Here is a 25,981-nt window from a genome sequence, read left to right as displayed (position 1 = left end):
TAAAAATGTCATTGCGTGCTGGTCAAACCTACAATCCTCCTAGGGGGAAAAAGATTGGAAAGAAAACCAAGGGAAAGGTTACTGCAGACTGATAACAGCCAAGGAGGCTGGGAGCAGTACCTGCTGCCAAGGCAAGCTTGCACCAGCCCCTCTGCGCCTGCAGCCCTGTGGGGTGAGAGCAGGGAGCGGCACCCAGAGCACAGAGCTGTGGCTGGGTGAGGAGCTGTGGAGGGACTGCAGCCTGACAGGGCAGGCGGTCAGGAGAATGGCTGGGGAAGAGGCTTTGGGGGGAGAAAACATGCTAGATGTTCATGTGATTAAAACCTTTATCATCATGCATGTGCAAAAACAAGGTGAGTTACAGTTGAATGTGCAGCCTGAGAATATGGTAGCATCTAAGAGTCGTTCTTTCACAGTTGTAGCAATCATAATGTGATTTCTTGTGTGCAAAATAAAAAAAAAAGGCTGCTGGTGATAGAAACTTTTTTTGCAGAGACAATGGGAAAGAGAAATCCTGCCAGCTGGGAGGTTACAGTGAGAGCTCCCACACAACTACATTGCTGCTGTGTGTATCGTGGGCATGAAGAGAATGAAGAGACAGCCCAGGACAGCTGGTCTGAGGGGTGGAAAGGACACACATCACCATTACCCCATCAGCTGGAAATCACTGACTAAAAGGCACCACACTGAAAGATTCATGTGTCAGGGAGCTGCCATTCATGAAGGGCACGATGGGGATTTTGCCAGATAATGGTTGTGTTGTGACTGCAGGTGCTCAGCAAAAGCCTCTGAAGCCTGAAGCCTCTGTGGCAAAACATTGCCCCTGGGACTCAGGGTGAGTTATGCACATCCTGAAGCAAGCACAGGATAGAGGCCTTAGTTCATCGGGTTAAAATACCAGAGCAATATAAAACACCCCTGCCTCTGTAATCCACAGCACTTAATAAAAATCCTAGGGACCCTGCTGGAGCTAAGCCATTGTTGATAGCCATAAAAAATTGGTTAATAAATCTTCTTCCACTGATGAAATAGCTACTTCACAGCCAGAACTAAACAAATTGAGCATTTCAAAGCAACCTGTTTGACACCAGCCCTGATTTGCACCCAAATACACACACTCCCAGACACACCGAGCAGCAGCACTGAGCCGCCCAGCCCATTTTGTCCCCCTCCCTGGTGACACAACCAAGTGCTAGCAGGAGATTTACTGCACAAATATTTTCCTTCCAAGTGACAGGAAGGGGATTTGCCTCTGCAATGCTAGGGCTGCTAGGGTGAAGTGATCCCAAAAGCTAACAGTGCAGACTGACCTCACGCTCCGTGTTTGCTATCGGTGCTGGCACTGGCCTGCTAATGGTCCCCTGGGGTCAGTCACATGTAGATGCTACAAGTTTCTGAGGATGTAGATTTTACCTTTTTTGGTGGCCCTTGTTTTAGAAATGGAAATGTAACTAAAAGAAAGGCAGGAGCTCATCCTCCTGCTGCTTCACAGAAACTGTCCTGAAAGAGTACGAGAAAATGTATGTATGAGAAAATGCCATTAACGCTGAGGCTTCATTTTTAAAAGCTGTCTCGAGTCACTATTTTTAAAAGCAGCCAATAGCCAAGGTGGGGGAAATGGCAAAGACACTTGGCTAGCTTTTCTCAACTGCATGACCGCTGATGTATTACAATAAAAACTGTGAAACTACAGAGAAAAATATCCTATTTTAATGAAGACTTCTTAAAAAAGAAAGTCTCATCCTAAATTTGCACCAGCCCCTCCGCTCACAAGGTTAGCAGCACTGACTCATTCACACCCTTGCTGCCAATGGGGAAGGAGGCTCGGCTTTGGGGCAGAAATGTTCAGTGAAAGGCTGCATTTTAAGGCTGCTGGTTCAGCAGAACTCAACGTTTGTTAAACCTGCCTAGAGTCATGTTGGAGGAAAAAAAAAAACCAAAAACCCCACAACATTTCTAGTCTGTTTTTAAAACAATGAATGACATAGAAATAGTGATGAGCAAAACCTAAGTTTTTCATAGCCATTTGATTTGGAGCTCTGATTTCCTGATAACTTGTTAAGATTTGGTTTTCCAAGACAGGTGTTTGGCATTTCTGACTCCCCACTCCTCTTAAGAGACATCAAACTGAGCATTAAACTCTTTCAGTCCTGAAAGTTCAAGTCAAGGTGGTTTTTGTTTTGCTTTTCCCCTGCAAGGTCAGCTCAGGATTGAATCCTTTTGTCAAGGTTGGCTGGGCAGCACAAAGCTTTGTTAATGTGCAGGCACTGCGGCTCCCTCCTGGCTTCCTTCCCTTGCAGTTTGTTTTACTTCAGGATTCACCCACTGGGATTATAAAGGCTGCAGACAAGGGTTAGAGGTGAAACAAAGAAAACAAGGATGTTTGTTTATTTAGACGGAGCCAGAAATCATAATGCTGGAGACACCGGGCTCCTCCCCAGAGATAACCGTAATTTTACAGCACCCCTCCACAACCTTTCTTCCAGAAATAAAACAGCGACAGATCCAAAATACCATTTCCCCGAGTAGCTCCTAGAACCAAAACAAGAAGCAGCGTTTTTCCTGCAAAGTGGTCAGCCTCTGGAACAAAACAAACACACTTCTATTGATCTCCACGTGGGAAAACATCTAAAAAAAGAAATAAAGATAACTTTACCTACCTCAGAGGCCTTCTTTATTCACTCAACATGTGCCTTATTACAGAGGTCTTTTTTTGGCCATAGACACTTTTTCCTCAGGCGACAATCATATTTCCTTCACAAACCCTTCAACGGGAAGGCCAAATTTTGCTTTCATTTACTTGCGTAGCAAACATGCATATCCCAAGCAGCCTGGCAATGGATTTTCCCTTGTTTTAACAGTGATGACATCTGCCAAGGAAGGTGAAGATGCATCCACTGCACCTAAGGAAAATCTTGTTCTTTCCCCAGGTGAAGAGGCCGCTGGATTTATAACAGAGGAAGAGGTTGTACAGCAACAAAGAAGTGGACCCCAAGATCCCAGTTAGAAAAGACTAGAGCCTGGTCAGTCACTGGCTGCTAATCCAGGTCTCTGTTGGTGTCAGGGGCTGCACTCTGAGCACATGCAGGGCTGCCATGAGGACACAGCTAGGCCCCAGCTCCAAACCAGAAGTGGCCGCTTACTTTCAAGCTCTCGGCACAGCCTGTAATCACCCAATATTGAAACCAGATTTACAAGCTCTTTAGAGGAGGAGAAGTTTGTGATTTCCAAAGCAGACACATTCGGTATTTCAGAAAAAGGTCAAGCCCCCTGTGGTGTAAGGGGGTTTTAATAGAATCAGTTCAGCAGGAGTTAAGAGGAGACATACAAACTCAATGGCTCCCAAGGCTGGAGAAGCAGAGCCATAAGAAAAGCCACAATCATTGTTTCAAGGAAAGAATCGGGGAAATAGAGAGGCACAGGGGAAGCCAAATTGCATCTTGGATGTTTGATTTCATTTATTGCACTCCGAGAGACTTTTCAGTTAGCCATAGAGAGGGCCGTCCTCCTTATGCTCCAGGGCTTGCCGCACTTTCAAAGGAGCGTTTGTTATTGTCTGCAGTGGAAACCCGAGAGTGCGCAGCACAATGACGAACCCAGGGCTCCAAACTGAGAGGACAGCCGTCAGCCGCTGCCTCGCCGCTCTGCCCGCAGCCTCGGCCAGGCCCTGCAGATTTCACGCAGCCTTGTGCACGCTGACGCAGCACCCGGGGAAGAGCACAAAGGTCCCCGCTTGTTACAGAGTCATAACTTATTTATCCTATAGGAGTAATGACAAACTGGTACTGGTGAGCTCTGCAGACACAACGCGCAGCCCCTGCGGAACTCACTGACAGCACGCACGGCCCGGTGCGCTCGGACCCCGAATTTAAGTGAGGAGAGCCAGGGCTCGTTTCACAGCTCACAAAGCTGCTGCCAGACAGACACCAGCGCCCGTAACATAGTTCCCTCGACATACGGGCTGCGATAAATTGAAAACCCAGATTCCACCCGAGAAGACTTGGGGGCCTGGAAGCTTCCAGGCCACCTCAGCCACTCAGGCTGCCCCGGGGCTCGGCCCGCGGGGATGGCAGACAGGCGCTTCTCTCTAAAACGTCTCCACAGCGAGGGGCCAATTAGAAGTTCCTGCTCTTATTAGCTTTTCAATAGCAAGCATAAATAGGCCCTTATGTATTCAAATCAGCAGCAAATGACTGGTGAAGGTCAGGGGATGGTTATAGGACTGTAGGATGTGCTGCTCCAAACCTACGGGGGAACGTTTAGCCATCAGCTCTTATAACCCACAGGGAGGCCATCACCACTGCTGCAACCGCACTTGACAGATGCTACTTCGGGTTCGTGCCTTTCAGCACCAAGTTCCCTGCCAACGATTCCCCGATATAATATATGGCACAGCAGACAATTGCCCTAGAATTTGGTATCGGTGCAAATAAAGAGCTGCTGTAGGAAAGCAGCATTTTGAAAGGTCACAGCCAGGCTCCTAAAGCAGTTGCAGCCACGCAATCAAGCAGCAGGAAAAGGTAAAATTCTCAGAATGAAACATGCTGCCTTTAGAGCAATTAATTCTCCAGGCACTTCGTGGAAGAGCCAGCAACCTGCCGTACAGAAATGAAGTTAGCTCCCCCCACTTATACCTCAACACTGTAAACCTGAGCACGGTGTGACCAAGGTTCACAGGGTTCTTAGTCAGTGTGTTTAACTGTGAATGAATTTGCAGCACTTGTATTTACACAGCCCAGTGATCATCTCCAGCAAGGCCACCACACAAGTCAGAGAGTACTTTCAGGAATAAACGCTTGTGACATGGAGCCAGGTTTCCCTTGCTTACAGCTCCCTGTATTTTGGGCTGCATATCCCAAAGCAATCTACCACAGCAACTAGTATACAAGATCCAGACATTGCTGCAAAATGTTTGTAACCCTTGCATACATGACCTCCTCATTTGTGACAATACAAGCTCAACTGTACAACAAGAAGAGACAGAAGCATTTCTGAAGCTATTTAAACAAAGATGAATACAAAGTTTTCACTAAATTTTGTCTCCAGCAGCAGCATTTTGAACTTTCCTTTTGGCACTGCAGCATCTACTTTTAAGCAAAGTTTAATTCTGCTTAGTAAAGCAAGAAAAATACTGTAAGTTCCAAATAGTATAAACTCCTTGGATAATCCAGAAGTTGTGTTTGACTATACCAGCTAGACACTGAATAAAAGAAATAACTGAAAGAAACCAACATGTTGAAGGAAAAAGAAACAACAAAATGCATAAACATAAGCTGGGACAAAAAGCAACCTATGCAAAAGCAGCATAAAGAGACAGATTAAAGTGAGCTCATTGTTGATTCTCCAGTTAATCAGTCCCACAGAGAAGTACCAGCATGTGATATTTAGACTATAAAAGAGCATGGCAGATGTGTTCCATAATGCTCAGAGAGGTTAGCAGCAGGAAAAATATATATTATATATATAAACACACACACTCCCACAACAGACAAGATCATGAGGTTTTTCCTGAGTTCCACTCCCTCCCCATCCCCAAATAAAATCTGAAAGTAGAAGGTACAAAAGAGTTCCATACAAAAGAGAAAAAAGTTGGAGAAAACAAGTATGCTGAGATAAGCAAGGAAAATGAACTATAAGAATTGGGAGAAACTTTTTATAAGTTTTGCCTGCAGAGAGGATAAAGAAGTTATCACATAGTTACAAAAAAACTCACATAGTCACAAGGAAAAAAGAAACTATTGTAGTCAAGAATGGAGGACACAAGTTCACTGTCCCTGAAGTACTAAGTAGTGAAGCTGTCACTCTCATTCAGGAGTAATTACTTAGTTCCCCACAGCAAGGAGGAAAACAGGCTATGTCTGCAGTAACTATTCTGCACAGCATTACCACATTTACCACCCTGATTTATTCCCACCCAGAAAAAAGAAAAAGACAATTGCTTTCTAAAACAAAAAGTCACAAACAAGTTTCAGACAAAATATATATATTTTAAAAAAAAAATCTTTACAATAAGTCAGGAAACATAGGAGCTTGCAGAGAGTTTATTATAATAACTCAGTTCTCAGCTCCCTACAGTTCAGATAACCCTGGTGACAGTGTTTACAACTTCTAATTTTTGCTTTCATAACTTTAAAGCAAACAATACATTTGAGTGTATTTTACTCTGTGCAAATAAGACAACTTTTGGAATCCTTCAGAAGAAATATCCAAGATTCTGTTTGCAGAGGTCCTTTGTTTCTCAAAGATGATTTATGAGAGTTTTTCTTTTAAGATAAAGTGCTCCTGTCCAGCAGAACCCAAAGGCCTTCAAGAGTCCAGAGAGTAAGTTTAGCTCAGATTAAAAAATAATTGGTCATACAAATTCCAGCTTCCCATGTCCGCTGTACATTCCCCAGTGGACTAGCGATAGGATCTTATCATTGCTGAGGTCCGAATGTCTCATTTTATCACAGGTCATGCAGCAGTTCTCGTGACCAGTTACAGGCACCATGCATTCCAGGTCCAATTTTGCTACCTGTCCTTTCTTCGAATGATGTCCATGAAAACTATAGTGCAAACGGGAGAGCATTTGCTGTCGTTGATCTTGCAGTCTCTTATTTTCACTCCTGAGCATCCGCAAGGCCAGCATGATAAGAAGCACCAAAATTAGCCCACCAGCTATAGGAACAGCTATTACAGCTGCCCTGAACCATAATTCTTTCGAAGAGGTCAGTTCCTGTACCTTGGTGATAAGATTCTTGCTGTCATGTTGATATCTGCTCCCTTGTCCTGCAGAGGGAGAAAGATGTGAGGTTTATTTCAGTATCAACAATCAGCTTACATATCAACAACTCCCTGAAAGTCCGCACTGACAAGTTTAAGGAGTCACAGCTACACACTACGCCATACTGAGAGAGAAGTTTCCAAGGGTGTTTATGACATGGAATTTCTTACCCTGACAGCTGATTTAAGGAGGAATGCCACAGATAAGCAAGACAGACCTCTAACATTAACACAGACATAAAAGCTACTCAGCTGAGATGCTCCCCTGCACCCAGCCACCCGCTTCTCCCTCTGCTGTCTCTATTTACATTAATAACAAAATTAACTGCAGACCTTCAGAATCTGAAGGCTACAAGAGCAATTTCACAGAAGCTTCCTCGCCCTACCTGAAGTCTCACCCTTGGAAGGAGACAAAACATCATGTAGTCCTCTGTAATTGCACATATCTTCATGACAGCATTCCAATGTGGACACAGTGGTGCCAGAGTGGTTTTGTGCCTGTTTAGCTTGGCAGATATCAGATGTGCTTGCAATAGAGTCCAAACAGCCATGAGTAAGTGGGGAATGTGTATTCTGAGGATCAAGCAGTCTGGAGAAGCAGGCGCTAAGCTCGGATTTGCACATATAGCCAGTCGCAACACAGTGTGCAGCATCACAGTAGCATCTGATTTCGCCTAGAAAATAAAGTTGTGCAAGATACAGGTAAGAATGTGGTTATTTAGAGACCCTTTGCTAAACACTCTTCTTATCAGTTGTAAGCAATACATGCTAGTCAAACTTGGTACACTTTCAGGTACACCCCTAGACTGTAAATCCAGGAGAGCAGGGGGTTGTTTCCCTTCCATAGCTTTGCAGTGCCTGCCTCCTTGTAACTTTAATCCCAGCAAATGCCTTGAGGCACTTGTTTTAATTAGTAGTACTGTGGCCCTTTGAATTAAAGCAAGAACATTTCACTAAAACAGGGATGGGGAATGGGGGGGCAGGAAGGTCAAAGTGGCTTTTTTTCCTCCAAGTAAAAAACTAACAAGACTATTTTATAGCTACTTCCCCTCCTCATCAGCAGTTGCATTACACCACATTTAAAAAGAAATCCCAGTTCTAAAAGCAATATACAACTACAGTCCTACAAAAAGGTCACGTCTATGTTATATTAAATCATTACTACAGGAGTAGCATTCTACTTTTATGAAGTGAACGCTTCTCCTCACTGGGCATAAACACACAAAAACTCTACATTAAATATCTGTGTGACAACAACAAGAAAAAAACGGAACTGTTGAATTGTTTATTACCTCTCAGTACTGTGCCAGAATTTAAAAGGTTTAACTAACACCTTATAAAGCTATTAGCTAGAATCATTACCATCTAAAATCTCCCAGTCAGGAAGTTTTTTTACTGTGTGAAACTAGGCAACTATTTAGAAGAATTTCTCTTTCTGTAGAAATGCTTCTTTCTCAAGTAACCATTCATGCAAAAAGGCTTCTTTTTGTCCATCAGTATTACAAAACAGACACAGAGCAGCTTATAGTGAATTCTGGCAAACCAATCAGTGTCTTCCAACGCAAATGTGAAAGTATTGAATGGAGTGAAGTTATGAGGCTTGAAAGTGCTCCCCCAGATTTTGTATGGAATCCAACATGAGAGCAGAAGAGGGAACACTCAGACTGAAAATCCTCTACCAGCTCCATGAAAAAATCAGGAAGCCTCAAAAACTTCTGAAGGAAGCAATAAAAATATTCCCTTCTTAAAACTCTTCTCGCGCTCTCCAAAACATGCTGGCACGAGTTACACTCGTCCCGATGCAGTGAAAGCTCGCTCTTTCTAGGCAAGGTGCAGCCATGCCACACTCAGTGTGCCACCAGCCCAGGGATTAGGAGGAAGTCATGTTTCTGAAGCAATCCTCAGAAAAGATAAGCTACTAATGCACCTGGTCTACTTGCCATCAGAGCAACACCAAAGCCCGGAAAGCCAACTGAATTGTCAGACCTTCCTTCCGCAGCTTGCCCTCCCAGAAATCACTCTATAAGCTTCATACTTCCACCCTTCCTTGCAATGCTTTCTTCCCCCCTCCTGCAAGCCCAGAAGTTGTTCCGAAGGATGTGAACAACACTCAGCCAGGTTAGCAGCCCTCTGCCCACCTCCGTGCTCCCCCAGAACACCACCGCCGGCTCCAGGCTCTGCAGTTCCCGCTGCTGTGCAATAACTCTGCCTAATAGAAGCCAAATGATGGAGTGTCTCACTGTCTCCAGTCTGCGCCGATTCCCTTGGGCTCTCAGCGCGAGTAACCTAATTTCTCTTGAATTCACACACATTCCCTTCCAGCAGGCTATGGAGCAGCCCCTTTGTGTTTGCGGTTGGCAACAATCGTTTTCTAGACATTTTATGCAATTTTTTCAGAGACCGCGGGGAGGGGGAGAAAAAGTAATTTTTGTCATTTTCTCACTGCGTGGGAGTTAAAAATAAGCAGCGATCGGGGAACACCACCAGCAGCGCTGCGATCCGCGGGGCAGAAGCAACACACGCACCGCTGAACCGCCCGCAGCCCCGCTCCACGCTCAGCGCTTTATGGACCCGAGACGATCCTATAAACAAACCTGACGGGCTATCATCGGGTTATTGCAACTGCTTTTTAATTAAAGCCACGTTTCTGGTCGAACAGAATGGACTCTGTATTACTGCGTTAAAACTGTATTTCTGTCAATTCATAAAGTTTCTTCCTGTGCTACGCAAAAGGCCAGAAAGGGTATTCGGTGTTTTGAAACGGCGAACAATGCCCTTCTGTTCCCTCCTCTTTCTTGTTACTGTATGTAGCTATTAAAGAAAAATGTCTGCTTTTAGTCAAGATGGCTACAGGAGAGACTGCGGGCTTCTCTCGGAGCGTTTGAAGTCGGCAGCAGCCAGCAGCCTGTGATCCCCTAATTATATCATTATCAGGCACATAGTTTCAGTATCTGCGACTTCACATCACTCAGTCCCTCCCTGCTCTGCCCGCTTTGATGGGGCCGAGAGGCTCCCTCCGTACTGCCAGGGCTGTTATTTAGCCTTAATTACAGCCTGCCTTCCAAAATAACGAAGTACCGCGGCGCAGCAGCTCGCCCTGCCCCAACCCCCGGCTGCGGCGGTTCCGGACGGCCGCCTCCGCGCCGCGCTCCCGGCGACGCCGACGGAGGTCCGGCCGCCCGCCCCGTGGGCAGCGCGGAGCCGCACCCCGGGCGCCCCTCGGCCCCGCCGGGCTCCCCGCAGCCTCCCCCGGGGCTCTGCCGCCCTCACCTCTGGTGAGCAGGACGGCCATGGCGCACAGCTCCAGTTGCAGCCAGATGAAGATGTAGCTGGAATGGCGATCCATTTACCCGCCCGCCACAGCCCGCCCCGCAGGCACGGCCGAGCCGCCCGCCACAGCCTCCACCGAGGAGCCGCTCGCCCGCGGGCGCAGCCGTCGCGCGGCCACCGCTGCGGCCCCGTCCCCGGCTGCGGCGGCGGTGCGACGGGCACTGCGCGGCCCGGCGGGCGCTGCTCGCTGACACGGCGGCGGCGCCTCCCGCCCCGTAAATACCGGCGGCGCCGGGCCGGGACGGCACGCCCCCCGCGACGCCCCATTGGCCGCGCCGCGGCGCCGCCGGGAGGCGGGCGGGGAACGCCGCGGGCACGGCCGCCTCCGCCGACCCCGGGCCCGAGTCCGCCCGCGGCGCCCCCGGGTGGCGGCAGTGCCGGGCAGTGCCGTGCAGCTCGCACCGCGGAGCTCGGGGCCCGGCAGAGAGAGGAGAGGGGGCACCCATCGTTCCCGTTCCAGACGGGATGGGGCACAACGCACGCCGAGCTTCATAAGCAAATGTAAAATCTCTGCCCGCGTTTTGGTGGAGACGTGTTTAATGAATAAACAACGACGCGAAACCCTTTCTTCATGATGAAAGGCGCAGCTGAAATGAAAGCGGGTTGCACGCCCCATGCTGATGGCAGTGCCGTGGGGCCTGCGGCAGGTAATGACTGCTGCCCTTCCTGCTGCTCTGCGCCGGCGCTCATGGGTGGGATGCCAAAGTCATGCAACTCCGTGGTGCCAGAAGTGTCATTACAGCCTTTTTTCCACGATTATATAAAAAACACATTTGTACTCCTGCCCAACTCCTGTGGGCCGGTATGGTCTCTGTGGCTCAGGGGACTTTGAGGCCACTGTCACTCCAAGACGGAGCAGATGTCTGCTCCCCACCAGCACAGCCCCCTGTCCCTCTGACATCGGCTTTGGAAAAGCAGCGACATGAAGGGGAAGCAGGAGGTGATGTACCACCAGCTCAGGGCTCCCCTCGTATAGAGCTGAGGCTCCTTCATGTCCTAATCCCAAACACAGCATGCCCCACCATTAACTTCTCTTTGCTAACTTGCTTTTCTATGTTCTCATCTCATTACTTTTTAAAAGCCTTGATTTCTGCAGTATCTGCACACCCACTGTATCCCATTTATGGTCAAAGCCATTGGGCAGCATGTAGATAACAAATCAATAGCAAAAATTACAGCCTTCATATGTTCCACACATCTTCCAAGACATGCTCTATCCAAGATGCAACGCCCTGTGACAGAGGCATTCCTCCCCTGAAAGAGAAAGGAGGAAACGTGCAGTCTGAGGTTGAGATAACTCGGGTTTACTTTGGCAGGGAGGAACAGGCTGGATCTCATCTAATGAGTGCTGATGCCATCACAAACTGTAATGGTTTTACTGCGAGTCTTGCCGTTTGCATATGTATAAGATAGACACACGTGTGCTGCACCGCAGCCTTTGCGCTCATGTTATACATAGCTGCGCTCCACCACAAAGTAATTTTCTAATTCTTGTTTCTGTTTAGAAATTACAAAAACACCGGGATCAGCCAAGCGGTATCTCCCGCTCTGGCACTGCTGTCAGACACTCATTTGCAAACATACAAATATATCATTCATTATAATTTATAATCATTACAGCAACATGTGCGAGTCTGCAGTTATCGTTTCTCCTCTCCCTCCCGCTGGTGACAAGTGCATTTAGCAGATCCCATTTGTTACATGCGATACCGACAGACTGGAAATGGCTTTTATTCGTGGAGCCACATTACTGCACTAAGTAACATGAGAGACTCCTGAATGTCATAAACATCCTGTCCGGGGAGCACGGGCAGACTGGCCAGGAGGCAATGTGCTTGAAATCAGTTTTCAGCAGCAAATTTCATTGACAGCTGTCAAGTCAGAATTGTGAGCTACAGTTTACTGTGAAAAATGGGTAAATGGTGTGTGTTGCAGGCAGAGCTGGGGCACCACAGGGATAGGGAAAGGATCGCTCCCCAGCCTTGTATCCCCCTACCTTACATCCCTTGGAGGATGTATGGGTGAAGCCGTGCTGCCAAGGTCCGTCTGATCTGCTGTGCGAGAATCACCTGGGGTCCTTTGTCAGGCCACAGCACAAACAAAATCATTCCACTCTTGCAATTCTAATTTGCTTTTGTTTCAGAGGTGAGAGCTTAACAGGGCCAGACTGGCTTTCAAGAAAGGGACAGGAGACAGATCCAGCACGTTCTGCAACCAGAAGGAATGTGGGTTAATAACTGCAGTGAGGAGAGCGTCAGGAGCCCGAGGCCACAGCTCCAGCAGCTGTGGGACAGCAGCACCGAGGCTCCATTTTGTAGGGACCATGTGGCCCCACGGGTGCAGGGCCTCCACACTGCTCCCAGGCACAGCGAAGCCCTGTGAGACCAGCACAGAGGGCCTGGCCTGGCTGCAGAACTGGCCCTTGGGCACCTCAGAGAAAGGCACGGCCTTGGGAAGTGTCTCACAGGAGCGTGTTCCCCTTCTGCATATGTTCAAAACTGAAACAGTCACAAAGTTTTGTTTCCAGGAAAATAAATTTCCCAATCAAAAGAAGTGATCCACCCAAAGAGGCTTTGCAGGCCATTCAATTGCTGTCTTGTTCCTTAAACTTCATCTCACAGGCCAACAGCTGCCAGGTTTCTGTCAGAAGGGCACTCCCTAGAGACAGCTTTGAACGGCAAGCACCCAGTGTCCCAAACCACTCCAAACCCAGAGCAGGCTGGCAGCTGCTCTGTTGGTGCCTGCTGCCCTATTTGATAAATACATCCAGGAGAAGGCCTGCTGTCCTTCACCAGCACTGTGTGAGCCATGCAGCCATGCACAAGTGCCTCTCCCATCATCAGCTGCAGAAATCCCCCAATGAAATCCCACATTCACTACCATCTCTGGGAGCCCCATGTGCTCAAGAGACCCAACACAGGCTCGAGAGCATGATTGGCACAAGGGTTTTAGGTCTTTCCTAGATCTGGGAAGAACATCAAAGGAAGCCAAGGCAGAGGCTGAGCTGGCAGCACTTGCTGAGCACATTTCTTTGAATGAGAGCAAAGCTCCTCTCTGGCTCTGGGAAACCAACTCCAGAAAAATCAGCCTCCTCCCTCTGTGTTGCTTCTCTCAGGCATTGCCTCTTTTTCACATGAATCAGCATCAGCACCTGTCCCTGATACTGCCTGTTACAGATCACCACAGCAGCATGCTTGCACAACTGATGGAACTGGGCTGAAACCTCAGCTCACAGGTGCTCCTGGTTTAAGCAGGCACTCCTAGAAGTACGTTTTGCAGTGAGTGAGGAGTAATTCCTTCATCTGACGGCTTTGAACATTATCATGGATTTCCCGCTGGCAACTAGCCACTGTTTCTCCAAATATTTGGATGTAACCTTTCAGTCTGCCTCTGTCAAACAAAAACTGTATTAACATAACAGTATCTGCTTGTTTGAACACTTCCACTAGTTCCTTCTTCCCTTAAAAAGAAGAAAGAAAAAAAAAAAAAAAGAAGTGGAGTTTGGAAAACTGCAGTCAACTGTTCAACTTTACCAAGGGCATCACAGCAGCCCCATCCTGGGGGAACTCGGGGAGCTCAGCGTTTGCACGCTGGGGTATTTATGTGCACACCAGCACTTGCCAACACTGCCACATAACAGCCACTTCACCAGCAAGGAAAGATCACTTTTACATTTCAGTCCTTTCAAACTGGTGACAAGTGATGCTCATATGTCATATCCATTCTGTTTTGCACCTTGCAGCTGCACTTTGACTGAGAAATTCTCATTTGGAAATGGGAATGTTTAAGCATCTTTGGAGCAGCATTAATCAGAGTAGTATTTTTTATTAACCACTCAACGCCAGCCATTCCAGTTATTTTTCTAACATTTGGGACATGATGCACACAAGCTAATTCTACTGAATTGCCTTTACTTATGCTGATTATTGCCTTTAAAAAATAATTAAGGCTTAAACTAGCGTAGCTATGCTCAGCATAAAGCCCAGGGGGCAGGGAACCTAATATGACTCAGTGCAGTGTCTTTGGTTTCCCACTTCTGGGGCTGGCCGTGGATTTACCGAACCACACAGCATGTCAGGAGCTGAGGCTGTGCAGAGCCTGGAGCTTGGCTCGTTCCCCAGCCCTCCTGGTGACAGACAGACTGCCGAGCAGGTTCCCGCAGGTGGAAAACTCCCAGGCTTGATCCCCCATAAGTGGGGCAGTTCAAAGGGGCAGATGGAGGCCTGCTCACTTTCAGAGCAATTAGTGTGTCCCCAGTGAAACCGGGTTACCTGCAAACTGCAAGAGGGGAGCTGCTTTTGGTGATAGGCAGCAATACCTGTTCACATGAAACAAACAGGGAGCGAGGCTGGTGTGCGCCTGAAGGATCTGTGCCCATATCACCCAGCCAACCCCGATCTGCATCCCCCAGATGTAGCACAGGAGAAAGAGACATACTTAAGGGGCTCAGAAAGTGAAGCATTGCTGAAATGCTCATCAGTTCACCTTTTCTTTTTTTTTTTTTTTTCATTTAAAAGTAATCCTTCCCTCCCCCCAGCTGAGCTACTCCTCCCAATCAATAGGACAGTTTGCATTTATCCTCCTGGAGGCATCGCTGCCAGGACCAGGGCCAGAGCGATCCAATCGATAGAGGGAAGCTGGAGCGAGGCTGGAAAAGAAGCAGCAGAGATTCCCCCGGGGAGAAATGCAAAACACTGGAGAGAGGCAACAATTATTGTAATTGAAGGTAATGAGGCCGAGGCGCCAGCTCCAGCTCTGCTTAACATCATTCAATACAAACCGAGACACACATGAAGGAGACAGCCCGAGCCTGGCCCTGCCGCTGCCTCAGCCCACATTCAGCCCTGCCCTTTGCCATTGCCTCAGCTCAGTCTCATCTCCCAGCTGCAGCCCTTGCCCACTGCAGCGTGGGTGCTCTGGTACATGGCTCTCTCTAATGTCGATAGCTGAGCTGCAACCAGACTTGTTGCATTTGGGAAAAGCACTCTGGATCGGACCAGTCCTGGGGTCACAGAGTCTTTCTGTCCATCAGACTTTGTGTCTGGGTATCCTCGGTGTGTTTATCCCCACTGGGCACTGAAAACCGCACACTGAACATCAAACCATTCAGCCAAGGATGGGCAGGAAGGCCGTGGCATGGCAGCAGAAACATCCCCAGCCCATCAGCCCTTCTCAGGGGCTGATCCAGCCCAGCTTCTGCCTCCTCCAGCCCCTCTCTGCAGTGTTCTGGGCTGCAGGGAAGGGCCCGCCGAGTGTAGGATGGCTTCTGCTGCACTGCAGCTTTCCTCTGCTTGTGCTCCATCTCTAACACTGCACCTGGCCTGCACGTTTGCTGCTTATCACAGCGAAACTCACACCAGCTTTTGGTAGGGGCTCTAAAAGAGAAACAACTGCACTTCCCCTCTGACGCCCCGTGGACAGCGTTACTCTCAGCTCAAGCAAAACGGGGTTGCTCAGCAAGCTGCCGGCGCGGGCTGAGCTTTTTAGATTAATTCTGCCGGGGGTGACACCGTGCCCCGAGCTGCGACAGGAGGCAGCTCTACAGCCGCGTCGGGGCGAGCGGCGGATCCCGGCTCTGAGTCCCGTCGACCGCGGGCGCCTCTTGCCCCCTGCTGGCCGAGCGGCCCCCGCAGCCGCAGCGGGGAGCGGCGCAGCCCCAGGGCGGAGCTGGGGCGCTGCGGAGGCTGAAGGGCGCTCACGTTCCCAAACGCGGAGCAGTGCAGCACCGGGGTACTCCGGGGTTGCAATCCGCTCCTGCCCCAGTCCGAGTTAACGTCCAACATTCAGCCATCACCTTTTGAAACATCCCTGTCAAGGTGTTATGTGTCAGAATCCATAAACTGTACCCCGAAAGCCAAGCACCTCCTATCAGATTGAGTTATCAGGTGTCTGGTGAGAAGGTATGGCAAATATTAGGAATTCTCTTTAGATCTCCAGCATGAGAAACCATCAGTTATGTCCTGACACAGCTCAGCTCAGGAGAGGAGAGCTGGCTGTGGAGTCACAACATGGCCCGAAAGCCTGAAAGCTGAATGCAGTGGGAATTGGTCAGAACGTACAGCTCAAGTGGCATCGCTTACAGAAAGGTACCGTTTGGAGATAGGGGGCAGCTGGTGAGCAGTCATGCACCACAACTGCTCCAAAAGTAATGCCTCCTATTTTATTATGTTGGTCTGCAATGTCAAAGGCGGGTGTTGGTGACATGGCATTAGAGGTTGAAAGCACCCACCAATAATGCATTCCATGTTGTTGCCACAAGACAGATGGCAGCAGAAGGGCAGTCTGACAAAGTGGTGTCTGACATGGGAGTGCAGATGAAGCAAAGGCATGTCACTGAATTCCTCCATGTGGAAAAAAATGACAAAAACTGACATTCATTGTAGCTAATGGCAGTGACTATGTTGAAAAAATGCTGTTTTTGTAGCTGAGAATTTGCTCTGTCAGTGTTATTGTGCTCTTTGTATCTGCTGTAGTTTCCATGCAAATAAATAGGAGGCTTGTCACTTTCAGAGTGACAAGTCAAACCACAGTCTATTTTGGAAAAAAGCGCCAACTGCCCTGTAAAGGAAGCCCCTCGGCTCATGTTTTCTCTGCAGGAAAGACAGCCCGGGATGTCCATGAGGTCCAGTATCCGGCAGCCCCTGGGAGGATTCACACCCCACAGCCGCAGCCTGGCTGCGCTGCTGAGGGGCTGTGCGAGGCCTCCTCTGCTCCTGCAGATAAACATCAGCAGCCTCTCCACAACCGCAGCTCTAAAAGCTTTTGATCCAGATAAAGGCTCTCTCCAGCAGCGTTTCTCAGTGCTAGTCAATATTTATTGCTTAATCTCTATTTTCTGAGCCACATATTTCAGAGCCAAAAGCCAGAAACAAAGCAGTCAATGGCAGTTGGGAAATCCATACATATCATAACAGAACGGTATAAGAAAGGAAAGTAGTAAGAAAGGAAAAACTCTATTAGAGAGTTTCCAAGGGATGACTACAAAGATGGTGATGCATCTGGAGATCAAGGCTTATAGGGAGCAGCTGAGGTGCCTGGCTGCGCTCAGCCCAGAGCAGAGGAGCTGAGGGGAGGCCTGATGGCGGCTGCAGCTCCTCACAGGGAGCGGAGGGCAGCGCTGAGCTCTGCTCTGTGTGACAGCACAGGGCCCGAGGGAACGGCATGGAGCTGTGTCAGGGGAGGGCAGCTGGGGTCAGGGAATGGTTCTGCACCACGGGCGGTGGGCATGGAACGGGCTGCACAGGGCTGTGGGCATGGCCCTGAGTGCTGGAGTTCAGGGAGCATTTGGACACTGCTCTCAGACATATGGTCTGATTTTTGTGTGGTCCTGTGAGCTGAGAGTTGAACTCAGTGATCTTTATGGGTCTCATCCAACTAGGGATATTCTATGATTCTGTGAAAGTAGTTCTGACCATTCCCAGAGCATTCCCTACAATGTAGGGCAGGATACCCGAGAAGAGAAGGTAGCAAAGAGAAGATGGCCTAAAGTGCTGAAAAAGGTGAAACAGAGTGAAAGCAGGCTAAAATGGAGAAGAGCCTGAGCAGCCCAGGGAGGAAGCATGAGAAATGGGCCACCAGAGCAGAAAGCAGTGAGTGGATCCAAAGGAAATCCTGGCATTGATAGAATGCAGCGCAGCACCATACTGCCAGGAAAATGGGGTGTGGTGACAAAGGCTGAGGACATGCTGACTGACAGACACCAGCATCGCCAAGCATCCAGACATGAGAAATCATCCTGCTGTCTACTCTTGGGAACCTGGCTAGGGCTGCAGCTGTGCTGGGAGGAACTGGGACCTAGGGGCAGCTGTAGAGAGCAGAGAGGCCAAGTTCATAGGATCATTAAGACTGGAAGAGATCTCTTAGGTTATCATGTCCAACCATGGGTTCATCACCACCATCCCCACTAACTCATGTCCCTCCCTGCCAAATTTCACATTTCTTGGTCACCTACAGGAACAGTGTCTCCACCACTTCCCTGGGCAACCAGTTCCAGTGTATTATCACTCTTCCAGAGAAAAATTTTTTCCTAGTACACCCAAAGGCTGGGGGGCAGAGGTTGTTTGTAACGTGAGGCAGCAGCCCTATGTGGGATAGTGCTGTCAGGTCTCTCTCTGCATAAAGGGACCCTCTTCATCCTTCCTGGCAATAGCACTCTTGTCTTCATTTCCCATCCTCGATACCTCACTCCAGAAATGGATTGTTGTTTCTAGCACGATGAGCTTTCACCATGCCTCAAAAAGAGTCTTCCCATGGCATGCTCCATTCCTGGCCATCCTGTAGGAACACTTAGATGAGGAATATCTCACCGTGGCTGACTGTAGTTTTTCCTTTCAGATTTAAATGACATAATTAAGAAAGCACAAATGACGTGGCCCTCTCAGAGAGCCTGTCCTTTCCCCACTTCGCTGGCACATCTGGAGCAGTCAGTCCTCCACACTGCGTTTGTGTCAGAGATTTACTTCATTAGTGTTGAAAGAAGGGACCGTCAAAAAATCTGGAGATGGAAACAGCTCCAGGATCCTACCTTAATCCTTAAAACTACACAGCTGCCTCAGACTCTCTCAGCACAGATTCCTTAAAAATACCATGGTAGGTAATAAGGACTGGCAGATTGTGTGTCAGGGGATACCTTCTGCTTATAAAGCATGTTTCCTCCAGAAAATCCCCCAAGGTGCAGTATAAAACACAGCCAAAATGATCAGTTCTCACAATATTTGATTAAAAGACCTGTGCCTTCTCAGCTGTGGTGTGGGTGACAATACTGAATAGAGATGCGCGTGCCAGGTCTGAAGCAAGGGAAATAAATGGCAATTGATTCTTTATAAATTGTGAAACATGTAATTCTGTCACCAGCCCCCATGGCTCTTATCACAGTATTAAACTTCACTGGAGCACTCCCAGGAGCAACCCTACAGCTGATGCAGAAAGCACAGTAACTCCTTCATGAGCTCCTCATTTCTTCCAACCTTAACAAGTAAGACTGGGATTCTTCAGGGGAATTTAATGGAGCTAAGCTCCCATTTACCACAGAAATATTCTTATGTATTACCAAGGAAGGACAGCTACAAACCAGGCCTGAGTGTGGCGGATGAGGGAAGCAAAGCAAATCTTTGGTAGAAGCCATGCAGCTCCTACAGCCAGAATGATTCTGTGAATTTGCACACCCAGCAGTAACACTCATGAAAGCATCCGTGCCAGAAAAGTCACACTAACTTCAATAGATTGTTTTCCCTCATCAGAAAGCAGGAAATGGTGGGCAGTGTTACCCCACAGAAACTGCAGGAGTCCAGAAGACCTCAGTACATAAGACTTCCTCTTCTCTTGGCTTTCTCTTGTACCATTACCAGCAAAGTGTTAGGAAATATTAGGCATATCCCTATGGAAGTCATCAAATACCATCTTGTTTGACCCCTGAAGCACAGGAAAAGAATGAACTGTATTTCTCAAGCCAGCTTCGGAAAACATCCAATTACACAAAGTGCTGCCCTGCCCTACACTGGATTCCTGCTTCAGTACATGAAATAATGTGTGAGATTTGTTCAGCATCCAAAATTGAAGCCAAATTCTACAGATGGTGGAAGTTCATTTATAATCATCTGGAAACTACAAGAAAAGAGCTGTGGGCAGTGATAAAGTACCCTGACATCCATTATCACTTCAGAAAGAAGGAAAAATAAAAGTGATGATTGTTACCACAAAAATCACAGAGAAATAAGGCCAGGGAAGAGTTTAAAAGGTCACCAAGTCCATGCTCCTTGTACAGAGCAGGATGAGCTCCCCCTGCACAGATACCCATCCTACATGCTCTTTATTTCACGCAGGTCAGGGACCCAACAGCTTTCCACGGTCCCTCTTCCCAGTTCCTTATTTACTGTATCTTATTGCAAACAGCAACCCAAGCCTTTCTTGGTGCAGCCTAAGCCCCCTGCTCTTTGTTCTACTTAACACACTTTTTTCTTCTTGCAACAGCCCTTTATATACCTGAAGATTTGTGCATTGTGTGTTCCCCTCAGATGCCCCCAGGCTGAGTTTCATGCAGTGTTTTTCCAAGAAACTGCTTTTTGCTTTTCCATGCACTCCTGCCCTGTGGAAGAAGAGATGACACTTTATCCACCAGCTCCTTCTACTGTTGTTCATTCAGGCTGAAACCACTCCCATTGGTACTCTTTAGCGCTTTCTTTTTCTTTCTAATTTTAAGGAATTGCTGGTTCTGCTTAATGATCTTTTCTTTTCCTTAGGCCTCCACCCTAATATTACCCACCAATTCTAATTTTCCTCACATCTTTTGTCTTTAGTTTGTTCTTTTCTCACTTTGTGTTCCTGAGCAGTGCATACATTTCCTTTTATCTTCTCACTCAACCCGTTTTGCACTACCAGTTAGACTCAAACTTGGAACTTCTTTTTGTAATTACCTTATACATATATAAAGAAGGTGGAAAAAAATTAATTTCTCATCTAATTCACATGGGTATAAATATGCACATACATGTTCATGAAACTCACAGCAACAAGAGCTGGAGTTTCTTGCAGCTCTGCTTCCTTTCCCAGCAGGCATGCAGGTGACTATAGCCCTCCTCTTTGTTCTCTGTTCTTTGGGTGCTGGCTGGTTGCTGGCAATCTGGCCTGCCTGGTTTTCCTGGCATGTTAGCCTGCAGAGTCCTGTACAGTCATTGCACTCCTCCTTTCCAGTTTTGTCACCACTGACAGAGCCAGTAGCTTCTGTGAAAGCAGCAATGGGACTCTTAGCCCCAACTTTGCTTTTTTTTTCTGTGGCGTAATAGCATGAGTCACACAGAAGTTAAGGTGTTAAGAAGTTTAGGACAAAGAAGAGCTCACCATTCATTGCACCATTTTTCATTATTTCTTCTTTGCAGACCACCACCTCCCCCAGGCTTTACCCTTATGAGACTCCCCATGTTGCCCCCTATTCACTCACAGCTGCTTGGGCTGAGGGTTCACAAACCCTCTTCCAGGACAGCTTGGGCCTGTTCTCTTATTAAATTACAGAATGAGGGCAAATACCCTCTAATTAAACTGATGTATCTGAAGAAGCTGCAGCAGATGGCTCTGGAGGAATTATGTCTGTGCTGGGATTGCTTCTAACACAAGTCAATCAGACCAGTTTTCTCACCATTTGGAAAGACTGTATGAGAAGGAGTCTTCAAGCAGGTGAAGAGGAGGAGTAACAGAGCTGCAATCTGTCTCTGATCGAGGTTGGAGCTTCTGGCTGCTAATGTAGCTTGTCACACAACAGCAATTGGGCCAACTGTACCAATTCTAGAAAGACTCTTGTACCACCAATTTGTTAGCATGGGTAGTGGGCTTTAAAAACACAAATGTTCAAAAGGAGGCTGGTAAAAAGCTTCACCTGTGTCTTTGTTTAAGCTTTTTTTTTTTTTTTCAGCTATTCAGTTGAACATGCATGATCTGTCTTCGATATTTCCTAAAACGTAATGAGTTTTGTTTTGCCTGTACTGCACTTTGTGAAAGAAAGCATAGATCTGCTCCTGCTTCCTTTCAGTCCATTCTTCAGACAGTTCGCATTTTTATCCGATTGAGGAAACCAATTCAACCCAGTCCTCCTGGGATGGCAGAAAGACTGAGGTTATACCTTAATGCTTGTAACCAACTGGGAACAGGTGACCAAGGGTCAAGCCTAACAGAAAATGATTGGGTCATTCTCAATCAGTATTGGGAATGTAAATCTAGTGCTTTCAAATTATTGCCAAAGAAACTTGAATAAATGACTCCAATTTGTATCTCAAAGTCATCTCAACACTGAGAGAAATGATCTTATCTATTTAAGTCAGAAGGCTCCTAGTAAGTCTCCATATATATATGTATTTTCCCACATCTCCAAAATCTGTTTCCCAAGTGGATTTGGGAAGTCAAACGTACAGGAGTCAAGTCTTGGTTCTCATGTTATAATCAATCAATCAGACTTCTTAGTCATCTCATTGCAACATTCTGGTTGTGCTGCCAAGCTGGGCTGGTCAACAGAGTTTGTTTTTTTTCCAGTACACATTGGGACTAGCAAGGCAGACTACAACATTGCACCTCTTCTGGGAGCTGCCAGGGCCTCTTCCTTTGTGCAGACAGTCAGACGGAGGCCAGGGAGCAGAGTGAAGGAAGCAGAAAGTCTCAGCACCCTCATCTTCTCATCCAAATTTCTGCCTCCTGAACTGCTAAAAATGAACTTATGCTGCGTGGTGAGAAGTAAGGGACATTTAGACAGACCTACAGAGTAGAGGTGATGTCCTGGAGCAACAAGCTACACCAAATGAGATCTCCAAGAAAGCAGAGCCATGGTCCCACACACCTTGTGTGAATATTAATCACAAAACTCACAGAAACATACATTAACCTTTCTCCAAGGCATGATCAATCCCTGCCTAACTACTCTCCTGCATTGTAGTGAGAACATTTCCTGGGAGTCATACAGCTTATTTTTCCCATCTCTCGGTAACTTTGTGCTACAGCTGCAGCTCCAGCACTTGGGAGCAGGATCAGGGCCTGACCAGGGCAGCAGCTGAGCTCCACCGAGACTGCAGATACTCACTCAAAGCTGAGCGATGAGCAACAGAATCATAAAATCAGTAAGGTTGGAAAAGACCACCAGGATCATTGAGTCCAACCATCACCCATCCCAACCACACCCACTAACCATATTCCTCTGTGCCACATCTACACATTTCTTTAACACCTCCAGGGACGGTGACACCACCTCTTCCCTGGGCAGCAAAGAGAAATGCATCAGTATGTGATGCTGTCCCCAGAAAGTGTTGCCCTGTACCCAAATCTCTTGGCCAGAAAGCCCCAGCTTCACATTGCTGTTATCCAGTGCAGCGCCTCGTGGTGAGGCAGCTCACTCTGCCCCACTGAAGCACTGGCACCAGGGGGTTAACGCCAGCGGGACTGCAGCCTCTGCCTGCATCACAGCCAGATGCAGAAACTGCCAAGCCCCAGTTCCAATAAAACACAGCTTGCACGATCTGTAAGCATAATAAAATAGCTGTTAACAATTCTGTAACTTTCCCTCTAAGCTTGTAAAAGCCTGAAGGTCAGCTGGAAGGCAAGCTGCATTTCTTCCTGTCGACTGCATCCTGTCCTTTTACCTCACCCTCTGGGGCTGTGGAAGGGTGAGCACTACACCTCGTGGAGTTCCTCTGCTCTGCTCCCAGCATGAGAGCAACCAAAGGAAGAGGGCCGGGGCATGCTGCTGGAGGCTCTCAGCAACCTGGAGTGAAAGGAGCAGGAACTGCAAACCCTGTCTCCAGGGTTTTTGGAGTCTTCTCAAATCTCTCAGTAACCCCCAGACAACTAGGGCTGGGTGTGCAGACCCAAGCACTGTGTTCCTGCAGCTGGTAAGCTGGCTTGAAAGGACACAGATGGAGAGAACAAAGCAGCTCTGCCACAGAGCAAAGCAGGAAGAAGGACAGACATAGGCAGAGAAAAGACAAGAGAAAGGGAAGCAGAAAAAAAAGTCATCATCCTCCTCTTGTCACAAGACACTTCATTTCTTGTTTGGCAAACGGAGTGGCTTTATTTGTCATCTCTAGGGTCAAAAACCTCCTTGTTTAATCACTGAGATTTGTAGGGACAGGATGTGTCAACACAACAATAAGAACTAGATTTAAAATGCTTTCTTCAGTAATTTCCCTAATGTGTCCCTAAACACACTGAGTTCTCAAAAGAGAAGACATCCAGACAAAGGGCCCAGCAACACCAGCAGAGCAGCCCTGATGAAGTCTCTAGTCATGGCAAGAGTGTGTCACCAGCTCCTGGTCATTAACAGCAGGAAGAATAGAGCCTACACAGATGGATCTTTTTACCATACTATCCACCAAGGCTGAAAAAGACCTCAAAATCATCCAGTACAACCATCCACCTACCACCACCATTTCCCTACTAAACCACGTCTTTTAGTACAACATGTAAATGTTGCTTAAACACCTCCAGGGTCAGTGACTCCACCACCTCCCTGGGCAGCCCATTCCAGCACCCGACCACTCTCTTGAAGAAGTATTTCCTAACATCCAACATGAATCTCCCCTGGCACAAATTGAGGCCATTACCTCTAGTCCTATCGCTAGTTAGATGGGAGAAGAGGCCTACCCCCACCTCACCACAACCTCCTTTCAGGAAGTTGTAGAGAGAATAAGGTCTCCCCTGAGTCTCCTCTTTTCCAGACTGAACAATCCCATCTCCCTCAGCTGCTCCCCATAGGCCTTGTGCTCCAGACCCCTCACAGCTTCATTGTCCTCTGGACACGCTCCAGGGCCTCGATGTCTTTCTTGTGGTGAGGGTCTCAAAACCAAACCCAGAATCACAGAATCACAGAATCACAGAATTGTAGGGGTTGGAAGGGACCTCCAGAGATCATCAAGTCCAACCCCCCTGCCAAAGCAGGATCCCTACACCAAGGTAGAACTTGAGGTGCAGCCTCACCAGGGCTGAGTACAGAGGGACATTTTAGCAAACTCTGTGTTGTTACATTTTTATTATGTTTCACATTACAATTCTGTTTATTTCAGCTAAGAAAAAAGAAAAGCCAAGGAAAAAAAAGAAGTGCACAAACCTGCAAAACAGGTTCAAGTGCAGACTTTCAAGATCCAGAATCTGTACCATGATGATTCAGGAGTATCCAAAGCCCTGCTCCTCCAGCAGGCTTTTGCTTGCCATTACGTTTCAGAAGTCAGGGTCGCCGGGGGGAGACTGGGATGGGCACCATAAGGAAACCTGAGGCTGAACACCAGTGACAGGCAGAGCATCGCCTTCCCACCAGATGCTGCCAGCTCGCTTACACAGCAACAGTTGCACTTATGATGACAACCCATGATCCATAAGCCCATGCAACTCAATAATTATCTTTTCTGCCCACAAGAGTTTGTGGTTTAAGGGCTGGCAAGTATTAATGAGAGGAGAAACTTTTATTTAAGACTAACACACATGCTGCATACTGAGTTTTCAGCAAGAGCTTCCACTGCAGAGCGGGGTTAAAGAATTGCACCAAAGACATCAGAAGGAGATTGGTTTTTACATGACATTGGCCAAAGGAGCTGAAAGCAATAGGACTTCATTACCAGAGAAATAACATCAGTTGTCAGGCCACAGCAGCCAAAAACTTAAGCATGAAGATTGTGGCATGACAGCACATGGTAAAAACCTACTGCCTACTGGGAAGAAAAGAAATTGCACGGCTGAAACATCACAGCCAGACAGCGCTGGCAGGGGTTGTTACTGATCTGAAGAAGGCAAACAATTCCCAAGCAGAGATGGAGATTAACTAAAAGAGGGCATAAAAAGAACCTAAGGAAGCGTAGAAGTGGGGGTGGAAAGAAGAACGAGCCTCATATTAAAAAGGAGCAGCAACACATCAAATATCATCGCCTGGATCGTTCAAAATGGACAAAATGAGCAGATTGGTTTCTCAGTGCTGGGAAGTCTCCATAAAGCCACTGTGGAACACTCCTGTGCTGATTAAAAGTCATTCATAATCTGAGTTTCAGATCAGTGCTGTGAGGTTGATTCAGTTGAATTTTTCTCCAGTAATTCAGAAACTTAAAGTAGGTTTAAGCCTGTCTACGTACTGATGTTTTCTTACCAGATCATCCAGAACCCAGCACCCACAGCTGTGCATACTGAATGTGAGTTTGAGGTATTTCTGGGGGTTGGTTGCCTGAAGAGAGGAACGTGTATTTCTATCCGCATTTGGTAACGTCATCTGCTTTCAGACTGCAAACCAGGGAGTAATTGATGGACAGCATGCACAGTGTGAAGTCATTTAATGAATTCTATTCTGGGATGACATTTATCATCCTATTCTCTGGGGTGTTTTTAATTTTTTTTGTCAGACCACCTCAGAGAGCAGCTACGCTTTACCAACATT

At 47.5% G+C, this 25,981-nt stretch overlaps 1 protein-coding gene across 1 annotated transcript; it reads right to left on the bottom strand.

The window, feature by feature from the left end:
• Positions 1-5,966: 5,966 nt before the first annotated feature.
• BAMBI (BMP and activin membrane bound inhibitor) lies at positions 5,967-10,224 on the bottom strand. The gene is made up of 3 exons (XM_031616064.2): positions 10,033-10,224; positions 7,149-7,436; positions 5,967-6,768 (listed from the first exon to the last, which is right to left on the bottom strand). The coding sequence occupies exons 1-3, from the start codon at positions 10,106-10,108 to the stop codon at positions 6,353-6,355; spliced, it is 780 nt and encodes a 259-aa protein (XP_031471924.1). The 5' UTR covers positions 10,109-10,224; the 3' UTR covers positions 5,967-6,352.
• Positions 10,225-25,981: the final 15,757 nt, after the last annotated feature.

The sequence above is a fragment of the Phasianus colchicus genome, chromosome 6 (genome assembly GCF_987193195.1).
Source record: "Phasianus colchicus chromosome 6, bPhaCol1.hap1.1, whole genome shotgun sequence".
Lineage (NCBI taxonomy): Eukaryota > Metazoa > Chordata > Aves > Galliformes > Phasianidae > Phasianus > Phasianus colchicus.
Note: the sequence above shows the minus strand (reverse complement) of the source record. Positions and strands in the feature narration are given on the sequence as shown.